The 19,984-nt window shown below is 52.2% G+C and overlaps 6 protein-coding genes and 1 non-coding gene across 7 annotated transcripts; 4 read left to right on the top strand and 3 right to left on the bottom strand.

Moving 5' to 3' along the window:
* Positions 1–563: 563 nt before the first annotated feature.
* RPS19A (40S ribosomal protein eS19) lies at positions 564–1,597 on the top strand (the record flags this gene model as incomplete). Its single annotated transcript, XM_053193804.1, has 4 exons — positions 564–596; positions 1,051–1,114; positions 1,181–1,486; positions 1,548–1,597. The coding sequence occupies 4 exons, from the start codon at positions 564–566 to the stop codon at positions 1,595–1,597; spliced, it is 453 nt and encodes a 150-aa protein (XP_053048749.1).
* A 1,100-nt stretch (positions 1,598–2,697) lies between these two features.
* Positions 2,698–4,519, top strand: N0V96_008137 (uncharacterized protein; the record flags this gene model as incomplete). The annotated part of the gene is given in 3 exon segments (XM_065758238.1): positions 2,698–2,743; positions 2,925–3,748; positions 3,761–4,519. The coding sequence occupies 3 exon segments, from the start codon at positions 2,698–2,700 to the stop codon at positions 4,517–4,519; spliced, it is 1,629 nt and encodes a 542-aa protein (XP_065612993.1).
* A 1,142-nt stretch (positions 4,520–5,661) lies between these two features.
* Positions 5,662–6,230, bottom strand: N0V96_008136 (uncharacterized protein; the record flags this gene model as incomplete). Its single annotated transcript, XM_065758237.1, has 2 exons — positions 5,662–5,751; positions 5,883–6,230. The coding sequence occupies 2 exons, from the start codon at positions 6,228–6,230 to the stop codon at positions 5,662–5,664; spliced, it is 438 nt and encodes a 145-aa protein (XP_065612992.1).
* A 1,247-nt stretch (positions 6,231–7,477) lies between these two features.
* Positions 7,478–7,981, top strand: N0V96_008135 (uncharacterized protein; the record flags this gene model as incomplete). The annotated part of the gene is made up of 1 exon (XM_053193807.2): positions 7,478–7,981. The coding sequence occupies one exon, from the start codon at positions 7,478–7,480 to the stop codon at positions 7,979–7,981; it is 504 nt and encodes a 167-aa protein (XP_053048752.2).
* Positions 7,982–8,999: 1,018 nt separating this feature from the next.
* N0V96_008134 (uncharacterized protein) lies at positions 9,000–10,691 on the top strand (the record flags this gene model as incomplete). The annotated part of the gene is made up of 2 exons (XM_053193808.1): positions 9,000–9,103; positions 9,167–10,691. 2 exons carry the CDS (start codon positions 9,000–9,002, stop codon positions 10,689–10,691), a joined length of 1,629 nt encoding a protein of 542 aa, XP_053048753.1.
* Positions 10,692–15,872: 5,181 nt separating this feature from the next.
* N0V96_008133 lies at positions 15,873–15,988 on the bottom strand. The gene has a single exon. It is a non-coding gene; the product is annotated as a tRNA-Arg (tRNA).
* A 481-nt stretch (positions 15,989–16,469) lies between these two features.
* Positions 16,470–17,273, bottom strand: N0V96_008132 (uncharacterized protein; the record flags this gene model as incomplete). Its single annotated transcript, XM_053193810.1, has 2 exons — positions 16,470–17,154; positions 17,218–17,273. 2 exons carry the CDS (start codon positions 17,271–17,273, stop codon positions 16,470–16,472), a joined length of 741 nt encoding a protein of 246 aa, XP_053048755.1.
* Between the last annotated feature and the right edge of the window lie 2,711 nt (positions 17,274–19,984).

The raw sequence follows: 19,984 nt of genomic DNA, 5'->3' as shown, positions 1-19,984 counted from the left end.
AAATGCTTTGAACTTTAACCTGACACTGGTGATACTGTGATTGCATGTTAGCTTGCTCTCGGACGATGTGATGAGCGTTGACCATAAGGTACCTTAGGCCCTGACGCCTGAGGCCACTACTTCATGGCACCCCAAGATACGACGAGAGGCTAGAGGCTTCCGTGACCATGGACTTATGAAGATGATTTCTTATAGCGTATCCTTGTCATCAGAGTGAGGCTCTGGTCTCGAGCACGAGCCCCCCTCATTGAGTCGATCGTTGGAACCACGTGGGGCGCCTTGGATTATTAGCTAATCAGCGCTCGGACCTGATCGAGGGTCAGCGACAGCTCAGTGTGGTGAACAAAAAAATCATTTTTGGATATATGTTGCACGTGATCTATCGCCCCGCAGGGCAGAAAGCCCTGCACCAAGCTCCGGGAACCACCAAGAATTTACCATCGCAACTTTCGTGCATTTGCGCCTCTCGACTTGTTGACCGACCGACCTCATCGCCAAATTTATCGCCCAGCGCCGCACCCAGTCCACCCCTCTCCCCCCAATACCCAACCAATACCGCAAAAATGGCCGGTGGAATCAACGTTCGCGATGTCGATGTAGGTTAACACCACGTTCTTCTCCATCTGGAGACCTCTCAGCCCGGACCCAAGAACGAAAAATCGCAAGATTTCTTCGAGCACTCGAATTGCGACCAAGATCATCACAAGAGTACTCTCCGATGACACCGCACTGTCCACGCCACATCCTCGAAAGCCCATTGCGCCAATAATGCACTCCGGTCACGATCTCGCGAGTACCCCCCGAAGACCCTCTTGGTGCATCTTGCGGATGTCGCAACCATGACACATGGGGGAGGAAAGAGAGATACGAAGTGACGACAGGACGTGCAAAGCAGGCCGGGCTCATTGAGAGTTGTGGAGGACATGTCGGCGAGGAATACAATTGGGAGAGCAGGGATACACAATTTGAGGAAACGGAGCAGGCGCGAGGGAGTCGAAAGACTTCTGATGACGGAATTATGCTAATTGGTAATCTTTTTCTCCGGTGCAGGCGCAGAAGTTCATCAACGCGTACGCCGCTTTCTTGAAGCGTCAGGGCAAGCTGCCCATCCCCGGTACGTCTAATCCCCAACGTCCATTCCTCGTGCAAGAACTCGTCGCTGACCAACTACTGCCATCAGGTTGGGTTGATATCGTCAAGACCGGCCCCGCCAAGGAGCTCCCTCCCCAGAACATTGACTGGTTCTACGTCCGCGCCGCCTCCGTCGCCCGCCACATCTACGTCCGCAAGACCGTCGGTGTCGGCCGCCTCCGCAAGGTCCACGGCTCCGCCAAGAACCGCGGTGTTCGCCCCTCCCACCACGTTGACGCCTCCGGCTCCGTCGACCGCAAGATCTGCCAGGCTCTTGAGAAGATCGGTGTCCTCGAGAAGGACGAGGAGAAGGGTGGCCGCCGCATCACCCAGTCCGGCCAGCGTGATTTGGACCGTAAGTTTTGGCCATCTGTACATGGATCTCAACGAACATCCACGCTAACGTATCATAATAGGTATCGCCCAGACCACCGCTGAGGCTGAGGAGGAGGAGGATGACGAGTAAATTATTCCCCCAACACGATTTAAAAAGTTGTTTGCGGTAAAATAAAATGAGGTTCCGGGTCATGGCTACGGCAATGGGCATTGGGTTAGGCGTCTGAAAATGGATTACGGGTTTCATGATTGCAACATTTGGAACCACACCCAAATTCAAGTTCCGTCTTTACCTGGTGTTTTGATACTTTCTTGACATGTAGTGTGTGCGCTACACGCCCCGCAGAATTCACGTCGGACCTCACGTCGTCTACTCACTGCTGTCGCTCCTTCCTGCGTGACACGATGCTTCGTAAGTTGACGCGTGGCTTGTTGATGTGATCGACTTCCGTACCCTTTTCACCATCCAATCTCACCCTGAACCACTCCCTCGCCGGTACGCTCGTGATTGACGCGGTGGCACCCTCCTTCTCGCAGCGAGTGATCCTTTCACTCATCACTACTTCAATTCAGCCAACTGAAGACGCCAGTCTCAGATTGAATATCTCCGGTCAACAACACGTCCACGGTCACCCGGGCTTCCAGGCTTGCCATCCCGTACCGCCTGATTCCAAAATCCTCAACTCATTCACATCTCAGCTTTACATCCTCCCGATCCTTGTCCCTTTCATGAGCCGGTCGACATTCCCTTTACATGACCAGTCTTTCCCGCAACGCACCGCAATTGCGCACAAACACGGATTGGGTCTCGTATACGCAACCGCAACAGCTCATTGAACCCATTCCTCCAGATTGAATACCATCTTTCCTCGTCCTTCCACGGGCATTTCATTCACGACCTGGCCGCTCCTGCTTCATATCCTTGTCTCGGTTCTGATGTTATTGACTTATCAGGTCTGCTCGGTAAGCTATCTCATGTCTCATAGCCTCCTTCCTTCCTTCGCCTAGCTTTCACAACTATCGCGCGCGCGACTCGCCCAACTTCTCCTTCACTGCTTTTCCTCAATATCCTAATTACATCACTGACGTGACACAAAAGTCCATGTGGAAAGGCTTTCCTCAGAGTTTGGGCCCCCTCTCCAACTCCAATTCATCTTACTGGGACGCACGCCTTGTCACCCAAATCTCAAGCCTTCTTCTGATCGACACTTGCCGAACCAAGAAAACAGCATGAACTACATCGTGCGCTCCACCGCTCAAGGTGCTGCCAGGACTGGTAGGGAACGGAGCTCTCCCGATCCAGGTAAGATACCTTGTCTCTCTGCCACACACAAGCACTTGATTTACATCTTTTTCAGCCATCGTCCTGGAGAGAAGATCTTGCGACGTTGCGGTACCTAGCGTTGAAGTCCACCGCCAAAGTCTGCCACACACGATTGATCGCATAATAAACTCAGGCTTGAAGAAGCCGGAACAGAACGGCATCGAGACCGTCGTCAAGAGAGAACCTGTCACCGATGATGATTTCTTTCTCCAACCGCCCAGAAACATCTATTTCTTCAAGCGAATGGTGGATGGCCGCCCTCATTTCGACGCTCTGCAAGAAGTTGATCCAGGCCGAACGCAGCTGAGTGACAAGCAAGCGAATACCGAGTACGCGCTTTGGGAAACTGAAGAAGGTGACTTCATCTACAGGCAAGCCGGGACCGACTTCCGATTGCTACGGTGTATCGGGAATGTCGAGTATCGTGGTGAGGAAGGAGACACCCAAGTGAAGCATAAGTTCGCCACCAAAACCTTGGGTTTCATCGCGATTCGGGGTGCAGATTCCTCGTTGGATGTTCTCAAGCTCGCCGTGAGCGGGACTTCATTCATTCCCCTCCGGGAGTCGAAGGACAACTTTCTCTACCACGCGCGATGGCACAAACGAGTGAAGAGACTGGCTCGACACCTCGGTCTCAACTTGCGAACGTTCTACGATGGTGCAGGCAAGCCGATGACGGCAGAGAATTGCGGCAATTGGAGAGCAGGTCACATCGAGAAGAAACTCGCCACATACATGGTCTATGCGATGGTGATTGCCCACAATATTGAGCCGGCAGACAGTCACGACATCTCCCTGAAGGACCTAAGCCGGCTTCGCAAACGCCTCCGCGACCAAGGCCTTGCGCCACACTACGAGATTCACATCAGCAGAGCCCCCTGTGGTACACCTCAGCGCCCCGGGCAGTGCATTCCGTTCGTCAGGAAGCTGGGCCGGGCGGCGGGCATCAAGTTCACGGTTCATTCCTAGGAGAACAACCTGATCCTTGATGGCTCGGTACCCCACAGACCCAGAACACGGCCGGTGAATAAGGAGCTTTCCGCTCTTCATTCTCAAGCGTATCTTGCTGTATCAAGTCTCACCAGTGACTACGACAGCGAGAATGAGGATCTGCTGGTCCATCTCGCCGAAGCCGATGGCCGCAAGGACGACATTGTGTATGACGGATTCGAGATAGCCGAGGACGAACCTCGCACCTACGATGCCAGAGCTGCCAATGACGATGCTGTCGACTCAGCTGACACGGTTTCCTCTCCACTAGCACGGCAGCATATACCTCCTGAGGTAGCAACCAAGTTTGGCGAGAACCTGCGAGCGAAGTTTACTCGAAAGGAAAAGCCAGCCATAGAGACGACCGCCGAGATTACCGAAAGCACCGAGAGCGTGGAAGAAATCGAACGAGAGCTGTCTTACGTCGACCTCAGCCGTCCTCCTTCGCAAAGTCAATACTGGGAGGCGCCTGCTTCTGCGACCACCGATGCGGTACCGCCGGTACGTAGAGGTTTATCAAAGGTAGACTCGAAGAAGAGACGCGTTCGCAAGCTAGAGAAGAGAAGAGCAAAGGCGCTGGGGAAGAGAAATCCAGGTAAAACTCAGACACAGAACGCCGTGCTATTGGGGTGCTGGCTGACAGCATGCTGGACCAGGGGGCTCTGTTTTTGCGGCTCGCCTGGGGGCGATGCTCGGCTCGAGTCAGCGGATTGGTTGATGGAGTTGCTGGCGGACTAATTGCGTCGTTAACCAAGCGTTGAAGGATGGTTGTAAGGATTGAGGGTTTGAATCTGGCTTGTTGGAATTCTTTTGATTTTTGGGGGTTGGGATTCGAATTATCTTGGTTGCCATGCCGCTCTGGCGGCTCTACATTGGCTCGTGAAAAGACGGGAGGCTGTGGAGGTTGTCTTGAAGAAGGACAGCGATAGGGCTTTCTCATGTGAGACTATCTCGGCTCTGACGGTCCTTATTTTGTGAGGAAGAAGACGTAATGGAATTACAGCCTAGCAGACAGCAGAAAGACAATTATATTAAGCTACCTCACCCTTTTGAATTTTCGCTGTCTTTCAATCACCGAAACGGTATAAATACATCAAATGCTCTTTTTTGAGGTACATCGTTTTGCATTGTCTAGACGCGAGAACTCAATCTGAGTCGTTCTCCGAACCTGTACAACAGCCACACGGCAGGGACAAAAGCGACTCCAATGAACCCAAGAATCGAATTGCCCCATCCATCGCCCGCGGCTTCATATAGCTTGCCCCCGCAGAGCGGGAGCAAGCCTCCGCCTAGACTACGCAATACGGTACTCGCGGCAACCGCGCTGGCTGCGTGTTCGGTGAAGGCATCGACCAAGTATGAGTTGATGGACATGAAGATGAGAATGGTGCCGACTCCCACCAAGAAGGTGCCAACCAGAGGGACCATGAAGTGAACGTTGTACTCCAAGGTCCACCCGTACAAAAATAACCCGACAGGTACCAAAAGACTGCCTGGTATCAACGGTGGAAGTCGGTATTCGGGCTTCATTTCTCCTTTACCGGCCATTGCTTTCACAAGCTTGTCAGAAAGAGCGCCGAGAGTTACGTTCCCTACAATGTTCCCGATGCCGAAGCCTAAGTAAGTGAGGCCCACATTGCCTCTACTTAGCCCGTACCGGCTCATGAATGTCGAGGTCATGGTGGTGAAAATGATGTAGATGAAGCCGTAGTTGACTGCGGCGCAGATAGAAAGAGTGAGAACAATGGGTGAGTAGACGAAAAGTCTGGTTGGTCGAATAATTGCGTTCAGGAAGGTGGCCCGAGGAGACTTTGTGGATGCCAAGATGGATGAGATTTCCGGGTTTCCGTGTCTCTTGCGCAGTCTTCGAGCTTTCCATTCTAGTAGCGTTGGTGAGTGAGTTTCTCGAAGCAAGAGTAGCGCAGCGATGTAGATCGCTCCCATCTGTTACACGTCTTATCAGTGATGAACTATAATTGGTAAAAGTTTGAAACTCGCGAGTGCATACCGCAATTGCTAGAAACCAGAAATTCCACCGCCACCCAGTGGCCGCTGATAGGTAGCTTCCAACCAACGGCCCAATGGCCGGACCCAGGAGTACCGGTAGGTTCCAGACGGCAAGGCCCTTGCCTCGTTCCTCCTGGACGAACAAGTCCGAGACGCTAGCTGGACCAATGGCCAGCGGGCAAGAGCCAACGAGGCCAGTGATGAGACGAAAGACGATGAGCATCGGTAACGAAACCGACAGTGCGCAAGCAACATTGGCTAGAATGAAGAGAAGGGAGTTGACGTGGTACAGGATGAGCCGCCCGTAGAGCTCGCTCAATGGTCCGTGGATCAAAGGTCCGAAAGCATAGCCGAGAACGAAGATGGAAACACTGAAGGATTCGAGGTCAACGTTGGTGGAGTGAAACTCTTTCATGGTCTCGTTTGTACTGGGTGCGAACATTGAAGAGCCGAATGGCCTTTAGAAAGAGATCGTTAACATCGAGACAACACGAACTCTTCTATGCTTGGAGAGAAACTTACGAGATTAGAGTCAGTGTTGATATGAGAAGGACATTGATCCACTTCTTCGACACCGACCAATTTGTTGGTTTCTCAATATCGTCATCTCCTTCCCAACTGACGACAACTGGAACGCTCTCCCCTTCAGCCCTTTTTTCGTCGACTGCAAAGGTTGCTGGTGCTATTTCTGATTTTGCCATCTTGTTAGTACGAGTTACAAGAAACAACGTGACTTGAAGAATGAGAGCCTTACAGATCTCAAGTTTCCCAGCAAATCGTGACCACCGTCTTCACTTATACAAACATCGGTCCACGGCAGCGTACATTTGTCGGCTCGCCGAGTGGGTCTAAACCGACATCTCGACCCGGCCGGACATAACGGCCTCGAAGGAACCCCTGCTTGCTGACACGGAATTGGCTCCACGCTGGCGAAACCAGTCCAATGATCGACCATGTTGCTAAATGTTCCACACAACGGCTAGGGCACATCTGCAACTGACACCAGCCCAAGTTGGATAGAATCAGCGCCATGCGAATGTCGTCACTTCGAGCAGCGTCCCGCCTGCATTACTCGCTTTCCAGCCGCGGTTGTTTATCCGAGTTAACTGCGGCGGCTTTCACCTTGTGTTATTTTCATTGGTTGCAATTGCCGACGGACCGTGTTTCTGATACCAGCTTCAACGTTGCCTCATTAGTAGTCGTTCTGCCATCTACATCACCAAGCCCGTTGTGTATTGTGCTGCGGGTGCTGGCATTCCTCATTGCCCATGGTTGGTGAGCTTTCCGGAAAACATGATTCGCCTTGAACGTTTCGGCTAATTGTATTCGATTGACTCCCTAGCCACTTGCTTCGAATATTCAGAGACATGTCGTCGCGATCGCATCGTACAAGGGATCTCGAAGTCTCTCCATTTGGGTTTTGCTTGCGGCGTTCAGAGCTGGGCAAATCTAGTGCCAGTGATGCAGTTCTTCCCTTTTGACGGCAAAAGCGGGGCCCTCGGGGCCGACTTCGGACGGAGTCCGCCCGACCGTAGAGAAATCTTTGGCGCACGTGCCTTCGCTCCTGGATTGTGTCACTCAACAACTCAACAGTGTCGTTGACCTCCGGCATCACGAATCGCTTCTTTTACTGTCTCGGATTCTGTCATTATCAATCCCAACAGTCAGAAACTCGCAAACGCCATCGTAATGTCTTCCACGCCATCTCAACCACCACCGGCCACCGGCCCCTCTGCGCAGTCAGACCCCGCCACCTTCGCTCATATCGAGAACTACATCTCAACCCGCTGCAACGCATCCCCAATCTACGCATTCCTCTTTAACCCTGGCCTGAAGCTCACTCACGCCTCAAAAGGACTCATTATCGCGCGTCTGCCCATCACCGCCAACCACCTGAACTCGTCAGGCAGCATCCACGGCAGTGTCTCAGCGACCATCGTGGACTGGGCTGGCGGCTTGGCAATCGCAGCGTGGGATCTCCGTGAGGCGACGGGCGTAAGCGTCGACATCAACATCAGCTACCTTTCAGGCGCCAAATTGGGAGACGAGATTGAGATTGAGGGCAAGGTTGAGAAGGTCGGGGGCAGCTTGGCGTTCACCCACGTCAACATCTACAAGGTCAACCCAGCGGATGGGACAAGGGGCGCTACGGTGGCCAACGGAAGGCACACCAAGTTTGTGAGAACTCGATAAACACTCATGTGGAGTGAAGGGATTGCGACTACTGCTTGGAGGCTGGGTACGTTACCCAGACTCCCTCGGGCGGGGTCCATCATAACACGACTGATTTGTGGCGGCTGCTACTGCAGCAGCAGCCATGAGTGTTCAAGCTGTATTGAATATTCGCTGGCGCAATGGATTAGATGGAAGACGAATAGAGAGACAGACATTAGAAGGGCAAGGTTCCTGATAGCTGCCTAAACAAAGTCAGTATCTGAATCCGCTGTTAGGAGTGCCGCGGTTGAAGTTCACGAATCAGCAGTGGGCAGATTCCGGAGTTGACTCCTTCTCGTCGGTTCGGTATACCATGAGTTTAGCTGACCGTTGAGATGTGACATAGTTACGGCCGTTATTGAGGGAACCAGGATCGTCACATGTTGAGGCCAAAGACGTCTGGTTAGGTTAATGTCAATCTACTGGTTCATGCTCACTAGGATCGTATTGGATACAACTCTGGCCCCACATGGTTCGGACTCTGATTTTATTGTCTAAAGGGAAGTCGACATGGGTGGCAGGAGTCTGACAACGTGGGAGTAACGGAACTAAGCGCCAATATGAAAAATATATCCTGATTCGGATCTCAGTACAGCTCTGAGAGGTGTTGTATCCAGACGGGTTTAATGGCCGTTGGACGAAAATCCGGTCCGGATTTCGAAGGATTCCAGCCGAGCCAGGCAGCAAAATAAAGAGACCCATTGCACCGTTGCTATCGTGGTGTCTGTAGGGTAATAATGATTTGATCTGGCCAGACTTGCGCTAGTGCTTATGCCGGAGGTAACCCTGGCAAGCCCTTACCGGTCAACCGAAAATGTTAACATCACCCGCTTCAGGATTATCATCCCGGCTACCATTCCGCCTTTTACTCGACATCATTCTTCATCTCGAGACTATGATACTCGCATAAAATGAACGACTCTTGCACCACTTATCACCCGTTGAACAAGCTAAGCGCAGCAAGTTATACGGCTACAGGTTGTCCATTCAAGTTGCCATGAATGATCTTCGCCCCATGATCACAAAGTTTGCCCTCGACTCAAAACCACAACAAGTCCGAGCCAGCAAGCCAAAGGTTCGTAGTGGCTGCGTCACCTGCAAGTAAGTCACAAATTGAGGGTTCACCTCATTCGATCTTAGTAGCGATACTCATATCACCTCTAGACTTCGCCGCGTCAAGTGCGACGAGGGTAGACCAGCATGCGCGGCCTGCTTGAAGTATCAAGGCCACTGTGGAGGGTACAAAGAGAACAAAACCAAGCCCTCCAAGTTACCACCCAAGCATCGGTTGCTGTATCCCAAGCCGAAACAAGAGAATCGTAAAGTCCTCGATGTACTCCTTGAGCCAAATTACGCGACTCTCGTCTTCTCGAGCCAGTTGGAGAAGGACTCCTTCGATTACTGGCTATCTTTCACCAACACCGCCATTCTATTCCGATCCGATCTACTCACACAAATCATCCCACAACTCTCATGGAACGATCCGGCCATCAAACACGCAGCTCTGGCGGTAGGCGCCGCGGCCCTGGGTGCTACTACGCGAGAACAACGTCTCCTCGGTCGAGGTAGATTTGACTCGGACGCTCTGTTTCATTACACGAAATCGATGAACATTCTTTACTCAACACCAATGTCCCTCGAACGTACATTACTAGCATGCCTCTTGTTCATCATTTTCGAATGTTTCCGAGGCAACAAGGCAGCCGGATTGAACCACATCAACCACGGGTCCCGAATCCTTGACCAATGCCCACAAAACCTAGGCGCGGAATCGAGCCCTCTGCTGGAAGAAGTGATGACGAGTTTCCAGTATCTGAGTCTCCAATCCTGGACCCACGGCGGATCGCACCCAAAGGAGACAAAGAGCCGAGTACCGTGGTGTTGCCGCGGACGCAAGACGCGGTACGCCGTCGACGAGATGCCCGCGACGTTTGAGACGCTGGAAGCTGCCCGCCGATGGTGGAATGTCGTTCGCCACCACGTCGAGCACCATGCACCGCTGTACACTGGGTTCATAGTTGAGGGGTCGACCGCGCCAATACCAGAGAAGCCGCCGCTCGAGTACACCTCGCCGAGCTCCCAGGCGCGCGTCCGGAGTTTTGTACGCTTCACCGACGCCTGGCACCATGCCTTCCAACCGCTCGCCGTCAAAGCAGAGACCGAAAAGGAAACGGACTTCAAGAGCTACTACAAGGCCATCAGCCTCAGAATACACTACCTGTACCTCTGGAGTGTGATACGCTGTGCCGGCTGGACCGATGTGGAGGACACCAAGCGCATCACGCCCGCGTTTATGGACATCATATCGATGAGCAGGCAGCTCCTCGAGGTGCACGATGCCGAGAATCGGAAAGGCGCAGAGGCAACAGAAATTTTCACGATCGAGGACGGCCCGACCTGGCCTCTGTGTACTGTGTTTCTCATGTGCACAATGCCTGGGGTGAGACATGCTATCGTCCAACTCTTCAAGGACTTTCCTCGACGTGATGGGCTCTGGGACACAAGTGCATTCCTTGTCATCATGGAGTGGGTGAATACGATGGCGTCAGCGGGTCGTATCACGAATGACCAGCGGCATGTTGTCGACTGTAACGTTGTCTTTGGTGAGTCCTCGGTGACCCTCGAGAAGCAGCTCTGGGACCCTGTGGAGTTGAACTGGGAAAGTCGCAGCGTATGCTTTAGCTACTAAGTCCCTGTCCAAATCCACAACGCAGGATCTTCCGCACTTTGAGTGTCGGCCTAAAGTGCCTACACACTGACAGAGAGAGGATCTTTGCAACTTATAGGGCATGTACATACTTCCAAATTCCATTGAGAGTAGGAATCAATAGATCGCCATCTTAGCCAGCGTCATGTTACTACGTATATTCACCGCTCACGTTGTGTGTCTAATGCTTAGGTGGGCTGCCGGTGGGTGTTGATTTGCCAAAACTCGCTTGGCATCCGAGGGATCCACGGACAGACGAAGCCAACATAACTGTGTCAGTTTTCCAACTGCATGCCAACATGACTTAAATGAGGAAGTGCCCCATGGTAAGGTGAACCCTGTGGTCTAAACGATTGAATGTATTTGTTTCTTCAATCAACATGATCCCGCCGCGTGAGTTCTAAGCCCCAATAGCAGGAGCTTAGGATAAGAGAATTCATACAGCGACACTGCCCTGTTGAAGCAGGCTCACTAGACGTATTGCTTTACAACCATTGTTTGCCAAGGATACGCAGCAATGGCACTTATCTAGCATATAGGCCATCACAACATTACAATTAGAGAAGGACAATGGTTTTGTGCATGTAACAATTGACTCGATGCATCCATGTCTTCGGGGTTCCTTCGGTCACCGTCGTCCGATGCGTAAATTTTACAAGCAAAGGCCTGTCTCTTGAGAGTTTTATTTCGTCTCTAATTCTGCTCTCTAGGCTCTTAGAAAACTAAGCATGTAGAGCCTATAGCATTGGATGGCAGCTGCCAGAAATAAGCCCTCCGTCTCGTACTGCGAGCGCACTGCTTCGTCCGGATTTTGAAACTCTTTGACACACACCTGACAACCCGTATCAGACAGCCCCTGGGAGCAGCGCCGTACTCTACAGAGCCTAAATGGTGAGAGGTAGGGAGGCACTATCTGCACCTGTCCCAGTCATGCCACAAACCGCCTACGACATGCCCGCCCAGAGTGCCACTCAGCAAGTTATTGTTACAAATCTCTGAACAGCACGGTCCAGTTACTGATCAGGTGTCCGCTGCCAGACATACGACCAAGCTCCTGTGGCAGCGCGTGAACTGGAGACTTGGTGTTTCAGGAACCCATGTTGCCCTTGGCTGATTTCATCCCGTCGGGAGGGCTCCCCGCGCCAATACCATGTCTGCCGCGGATCCGGGGCCAAGAAATCATCAAACGAACGAAGAAGAGGGATTTGGTAGTAGTCTAGCTTAGAAGAGCCAGCGATCTCACAGATTCTCCAGCTCCCTGCGCTGATTAACACCAAAACCGAGAGGCTGAACAACGGGCCCATCGCCCTATCCATCCCTTGTCTATAAGAGAACAAGTATCCAACAGTAGGTCAAACCCACTGTCGCGGATGCCAGGCGTCTCGACATCGTTTGAGGGAGTCAGCACTGCAACTCCACGAGAACTGGGGAAGGGAAAGAAGGTAAGAAATAAGCTTAGAATGCATATGTTATAGTGCACGAGGGTCATATTGCCTTGACGCCACTGCATATAAAGGAAACTCATTTCCGATTATTCAACATTGATCTTCAACAAACAACTTCCAGTCATCGCATTTCGTCTTTTCTCTTCTACTGCTGCCAGGTGCACTTCAACTAGTATAATCAACATATTTTTTTCGACTTTTCACAATTACTACCACCACCATGCAGTTCTCCGCCATCTTCTTGACCGTCGCTGCCTTTGCCGTTGGCAACGCTTTCGCAGGTGGGCAGTTCCTATTCCATTCTGAACCACCTACACAGCACAAAAGTTATTACCTTATTACAACTAGCTAACCACGTGAAAATGATAGCTTCGGTACCGCGCAGCTTCGCTGACGGAAAGGGCAACGCCCTGTTTGGAAACGTTGGAACGGCATGCTCTGTAGGCGCCAAGGATGGCGAATGCGATCGATTCGGACGCTGCGTTCAGTTCATTCCTCCCAACGAGCAGTCTGTTCTCAACCAGGGAAGGGAGGTAGCTACATGTACTGCAGGTGGACAAACTGGCACCCTCTGAGGGGAGCGTAGGACATAAACCTCAGAGCATTCAAGTCAAGACATTATCCTGTTTGTCATTACTGGGCTGTGTTTGAACACATGTACAAAGTCGCGCAATCTGTTGAGTCATTCGCCGCGGCAAACTTGGAACTTTTCAAAGCCAAATCATTAACTGCCTATGACAGAATTCCCTGTCACATTCAGTCACCAAGCCTATATCATTGCCAAGGCTCGGTCCCTTCATGATGCTGTGTTCCATCTGCCAGCAGTTCATAGATTCTATTGTGACAGCCCAGGTCGGCCAATTGCATCCTCATCACTTCACTTGCCGAAGTCTACGAGTGCTGTGGAAGCTGGATGTTATGCTTGCAATAGGGTCTGGGCGATTTTACCACCTGACACAAAAGTTTCAAGTCGAGTACGTGACTAGCACCGATGAGATTCCCGAGGCAAGCTATGGGAGGGATCATGCGGAAGCATTTGAGTCCATTGCATGTTGTAAACCCATCACAACAGTATACCGATCTTTTGATGACAACACGACCGAAGAGCGGGGTTTCCTTCGAATCAATATCAACCAACAAGCTTTATGGTCATGGGCTTCCACCAAACAAGTGCCGAACCCGACAGTATATTTGAGGCTACAAGCCTACCCCAGTACGTGGGACACATTACAAGGTATGGTGCAAGTAAATGGAACTTTTGGAATGTGCCCATATTCTCTTTCGAAGTCTTAAAACGAGACTATCTGCTTCGTGACGGAAACAGGGTTGACTGATCACTCAATAGATTCACATCAGCCAAGGTCTGCAGGATCACAATTAGACATGTCCTGTATTTTGCAAAGCTTGGCCCAGGCGAAGTCTTGGATTCAAGATTGCAAGCATGAGCACACGAAATGCGATATGATTGAGACGAACTCGAAATGGTATCCGACACGCCTTGTCGACATCGGGCCTCCGGAAATGATGGGAGACATCTGCCGCCTGGTCAATTCTGGTGACGAGACAATCGAATGCCCCTATATGACCCTGAGTCACTGTTGGGGAGACACTAAAAGTCTCGTCCTGGAAAAGAACAATGCTGTTCAGCTCTTTGAAGGCGTTCCTTCAAATGACCTACCGCTACTGTACTCAGATGCAGTCTTTGTGGCCCATGTAATTGGTATACGATACCTGTGGATCGATACTCTTTGCACCATCCAAGAAGGAGATGACTTTGCAGACTGGCGGCACGAATCGACGCTCATGGATAAAGTATACTCTCATGCATTTTGCAACATCTCTGCCTTGTTTGCCGAGGACAGTGACGATTCCCTGTCCAGCAAACCTAATCCTGACGCTTGTCAACCGCCAGTCATCTGGCGAGACGTCGAAGACCAAGCAACCCCGGCTTTTCTTGTAGACACGAGATTCTGGTCCAGCGAGGTTCTGGAGCAACGGGTTAACACAAGAGCATGGGTACTTCAGAAACTACTTCTTTCTCGACGTATCTTGTTTTTTGGCGAGCGCCAGGTGTTGTGGGATTGTCGATCAACTCGCAAGGCTGAGATATGGCTCCCTGACGCTCCTATCGAGGATGTCACCAAATTGGGCCGTATCGACCCATTGGGCCGTATCGACGATCTCCATCTTGGATGTGGCAACGCTCGCGATAAGCCCAACGACACACGGAACGCATATCTTTGCTGGCGCGACACCGTCTCGAAATTTACTCGCTGCAAGATCAGCTTTCCTGGTGATAGACTGATTGCCCTTTCGGCAGTGCCAAAAGAGATGCTGTCGGTGCTCAAAGATGAGTACATCGCAGGCATGTGGCGCCGCCATCTAGAAAATGAACTTGTTTGGTGGGGTTTCTTCTCTTTGCTGCCCTCCTCAAGCCTAGGTCCTCAGATCTATCGGGCTCCAAGTTGGTCATGGGCCTCAGCGGAGACTGTGGTCGTACTAGGTCGACAATATAAGGATTGCAAGGTTGATAGTTTCATTGAGGTTGAAGATTATCATCTCGAATATGTCACTAGCGATAGGATTGGTTTGGTTTCTGGAGGGTGGCTACCTTTGTGGGGAATCCTAAGGCAAATGAAGCTTTTACTCTGCGAAGAATATCGCGAGGGAAGGCACTTGATACGCATAATCTGACAAGGGCTGCAGGTCTTTCTGTTAGACAAAGTACCCTCCAGTTCTTCCTGCAGGATTTTGTAGTCTCAATTTTATTTCTACAAAGTCTTGGTCTGCTCTAAATGCTAAGTATGTTTCTATAACAAGGTTTAAGGATAGTGGCTTCCAGGCTGATATATCACGAAGCACTCGATTCTTAACATACACAGGCGTAGCGTAACTTCTCCAGCTTGCAACTCTGCTGAGCTACACAGGCGTAGCGTAACTTCTCCAGCTTGCAACTCTGCTGAGCTACACAATCATCGTCGCTCTCCAAGCCACCTGTTCTTGTCCTGGCCTTGAAAAGATGGCATGGACAGCTTTTCCCCCTTATTGTACCATGAAAAGCCCCTCTACACCGGTGTCCTCAGCGCCCTTACCCCAAAGCTAAAACATTCTACACCTGAGATGTAAGCGGACGGAAATAAGCTAGCACTCTAGCTTCTTGGTCAGCACACTCGAGATCCCACCGATCTGGGCGACTTGAGACATGTATGAGATAATGAGATTGCACATGCGATCCTGACGGGTAAGCTTCCTTCCAAGCCACCAGGAATCGCGCATGAGCCCTGCGATGGGCATGCGAGCAATTTCAGGCTGGGAGAAAGCTCATCGATCCAAATCTAATGCTTAATCATTAATGGCGGCGAATCCAACGCAATTATCAAACCTTACCCGCCTTCTCAACGCATACTGGCATGCCGTCCGGGCTTTTGTGGGCTCGTAGGCTCAACCCGCTCAAGAATAAGATCCCACAAGCGATTTGAAGTCCAGAACTATATGTGTGTATGGTACATGACTACAAATGAGGTGCGTCTTTTCAGCCCGATAGAATGTGCAAGACAAAGAAAGGCAAAAGTCAATCAATCATTAGACTTCCCGCAACACCATCAGAACCTAAAAGTCTAATTGAACCTTTACGTCCATACGATCTTACGCTGGCGCTGAAAAAAGAAAAAAGATTCAAGTCTTTCATATGCTGACACCAGGCAGTACTTGAACAGCTCGATCCAGACGGGACTCGAACCCGCAATCTTCTGATAAAATTCCGAAAATCCTTGGGGATTCCTCTTTTGTGGAATCAATCGAAGTCAGACGCCCTACCAATTGAGCCACCGGACCGAAGCGAACTGAGATAATTGCTTACCCATCGATGAAAGTGGAACAGTACACAATGGTCTCATAATGCAGAGTAAGTTGCAGAGGTGTGGGGGTTGTGGTCTCGAGGTGGATGTGAACTTGTGAACACAGCGTGGTGGGGCTGCCTCATCTGACTTACACGAGGTAAAGACCATCAGCCCGGGCGAGAAAGACCTGATGAGACTCCTGATGAGGGGTTGAAGGCTGATGTTAGACGCAAACACGTTGAAATACTCATATGAGGTACTAGTAATTTGATTAAACATTGGTATCTCCACGAAATGACTTGCGCCGATGGGGTGTCCCTGGTATATCCACCCATGTGTGTATGTACGTATAGCCAGCGGGAACAAGCAGTGTAATCCAACGGAACCTTCTCCAGAAATTCTCAATGCGATGCTCCATGCCATTTTTATCCAATCCTTCCTCTCCCCACAAACTTTCAGCACGAATAGCCCAGACTCTAGGCCTTGTACCAGTTCTCGGGAGCGTCGCCGAGGCACTCTCCGACAGTGACGGCGCGGTAGCCCTTCGACTTGAGGTTGTCGATCATCTTCTGAACCAGAGAAACAACAGTCTGCTGGTGTACATCGTGCGAGAGGACAATGTAGCTGTTTCCCGCGGCGTCGGCGCTGAGCTCGTTGTTGAACTTCTCAGCCGAGATGTGCGTGGTCTCGGGGGTATCGTTTTCATAATCCTTGGTATCGAGGCTGGTGTCGATGACGTGGTAGCCCAGGCTGGCCATATCGCTCAGGCACGCGGCGTCGCAGGACAGGAACGGCGCGCGCATGTACTTGGGGGCGAAGCCGGCGATGCGGCGAGTAGCATCCTCGAGCTGGGTCATCTGGGAGATGCGGTCCGCCGAGGAGAGGGTGCTCAGGTCTGGGTGGGAGTAGGTGTGGGAGCCGATAAGGTGGCCCTCGGCCTTCATGCGGCGAATGTTGTCCGGACCGGGTGCCGTCTCGATGTTGCCCCAGTTGTTGCCGTTGACGAAGAAGGTGGCCTTGACGTTGTTGGCGGCGAGCGTATCGAGGAGCTGGGAGGTGTAGGTGAAGGGGCCATCGTCAAAGGTGAGGGCGACGACGCCGTTCTGTGTGCACTTTGAGATGACTTGGCCGACGGCGGGACCTTGACGGCGAACGAGAGGGCTTCAAGAGGGATGTTAGTTTCATGTCTGTGTCCGAGGCCAAGAAGAGTGAGCGGGAACGTACCTTGCGTTGGCGAGGGTAGCCAGTGCAGTGGCGCCAAGAACAGTTGAGAAATGCATGGTATGGGTTGGTTGATGAGTAGGGGGAGTTTGAGTGACAGGGAAGGATGAGATGTCAGTGAGACTAAGGGACTCGGACGTGAGTAGATATTAAGCTACAAGATGCTTGATTAATCTTGGCTAGGAAAGCTGGATGCAGGATGAAGCAGAGTCGAGAGGTTGGGCAGAAGGGGAGGGGGAAAAGACGACTTATATGACCCAAACTTGGGACGCAACGGAGATAGGTCTGAGGAGGGAAACATGGAACAGTTGACGGTCAGAGTTGAAGATGGGCCCAAGCCAAGAGTTCACGTATGGGTCGACCCATCTCCGTACCTAGAATAGAGTCTAATGAGAAATCCGCTAGAAGGTAGAGAACCCGCACGGCACAGCCTGGCGGCGGGGTGGTGGACGGACTGGATAGTCAACCTGCCTCATCGTGGGAGTGGGTTTGAGAAAACGGGACGACTGCGGACCAAAGACGGTGCCCCATCCATCCATCCATCCATCCCGCCTTTCGCATCACGCAGCAGCACCAGCACTTGCTTGCCCCTCGTCCTTCGCGTGCCCTCGCCCTTACGACGGACTGGCCGCTCAGCCCTAGGCCGCCATAGAGCCTTGGCGGGCACGAGGAATAGCACCCGATGAGGCTCCGATACGAACCACGGTACTTTAGTCATGATGATGGGCAGGGTGAGTTGAGAGCAACGACGGGGACTGATGATGTGCCGTGGGGGGAGAAGATCCACGGCGCGTTTTGACGTCAAGAGGCTTAGAGGCATGTAAGCTGACTGGACGGAGGGATCACCCTCCTGTAGGCAGACGCAGAACAAGGTATCTTGCAAAAAGAGAGGCGACCAACAAGAAAAAGGAAAATCGTAACGCAGGTAGGTACTTCGGGATGTGGATGGAGGGGAATAGCTCGAGCGCTGGCTCGAGGCGTCTCTCATACTGTCATCCTCGACCAGGTTTCCTGCTTGAAAAACGTACCAATTGCTCTCGCCCGAACGGCGGCGCAATCAGACACCATACTGTCCATGTAGGAGGGGAGAAGATGGAAAAACCAGGCAGGTTGGGCAGTACATCGGGGATGGCTGGGATGTGGCGTGAACGGTACCAAGCAAAACGGTAAGTTTTAGTGCAAACCTGCGAGGTACCTATATACGCCCACGACGAACCAAGTTGCGAGGGTTCAGCCAGAGGTAAACGGGGTGGAGTCAGCCACAAGCGCCGCTCGATACTGTCTCGGGATGGACCTGTGAGGTTTGTCTTGCTTTGGTCGCGAAGCTATTGGGGCGCCGTTGCGGGACAAAGGCCGCGCATGTGGTTTTTCCGAGGCTGGAGGTCTCTGCCCATCCAGAAGAAGAAGAAGACGCCAAAATGGACAGAAACGTGGTGCGCGTCCCTGATGAGAAGAGGTTGAGAACGTGTTTCCGATACTGTAACGAGGGGTTCCCCTCGAAGAATCGAAGGGACCCCCTTTCGTCGCAGCCCGGGAACCAGGGCCTCGTCGCAGAAGAAAGGCGTGTGCTTTCTGCAGATGGAAAGTAAACGGCCCGAGGGAGAGAGACGACTCGACTCGACTCAACTCGAGGCAGCAGCAGCGACAGCAACAACACAGACTGTTGCATTGTGGCGCGGTACTGCTGGTGCTGAGGTGATCCGGCAATAGCAAAGACGGAGAAGTGCCGAACGAGGCTCTCTCTGGCTCTCTGCCATGTCTCTGGGGCTTGATTGCCCTTAGGGCCATCAAGCGTCTCCAGGATTTCCAGGAATACCACCACGGGCTGCGGAAGCGTGGAGGCTGGGGATCCGAATGCCTGCCAACCTCTCCACTCTCGCGGATAACCATAGATCGTCCCGCCGATTATCTCGACGTCGCTTCCCAGTAGGGCTCTGCGCTAAGGATTAAGTTACATCGTGCTAGTGCGAGTTGTTGTCCGTCTGCCTGGGGCGGAATACGGAAGCGCTTAGCATTTCGCAGTGCCTAGCTGCCACGCTGCTCACAGTTTTTGTCACACACACACACGCGCGGGCGCGCGCGGGAGGAGGAGGAACTTGGAAGAGGAGGGACGGAAGTGGACGAAGGAGAAGAGGACGACCCCTGGCTGGTGTGGTAAGACGACAACGGAGCTGAGTGCTGAGTCGCTGAGCAAGAGGATGAACCTGTTCGCATGCTCTCACTCTATCTTCCATCTGTTGACTTTGAACTCAGGCCAGGCATGTCCAATGCACCAGGGACGTGTGCCAAGGCCCAACCGCAGACTGCGACTGGCTCGCAGATGGGCCCTCTGGAGTCTCTCTGGATGGCGATCGTCCAAAGCCCTTATGACAACCATCTCTCGGCCGGGCGTGAAATACGAGGACGTCGTGGAACTTTGCTGCGATGCAGGAACTGGGGGGCTGTCGTCAATTCTCGTAGGATGGACCTTATGGCCCTATGAACGCCGTACAGCGTGACCTCGAGAACCCTGAAATATCGTAATGGCCCCGCGTAAGACGACGATATCTTGGCTCTTTTTTTGCTCTTCCCGCGCCGCCGCCCAGGCGCATTGAGCGACGAGTGCACTTCCCGCCGTCAGAACTTGTCATGGTGTGACGGTGAAGCTTGGCCTGTCGTGGTTTTGTTCGTCAGCTACTGATGCTGTTCACCCCTCTCCAAAAAAGAGGAGCAGACAGCAAAGCTGAGTCTCGGCGGCCCAGGCCTTCCTTGACAGTTTCTTTTTGATGGT

The sequence above is a fragment of the Colletotrichum fioriniae genome (assembly GCF_027942845.1).
Source record: "Colletotrichum fioriniae strain IMI 355084 chromosome Unknown scaffold_10, whole genome shotgun sequence".
Classification (NCBI taxonomy): domain Eukaryota; kingdom Fungi; phylum Ascomycota; class Sordariomycetes; order Glomerellales; family Glomerellaceae; genus Colletotrichum; species Colletotrichum fioriniae.
This window is presented reverse-complemented; position numbering and strand designations above follow the sequence as displayed.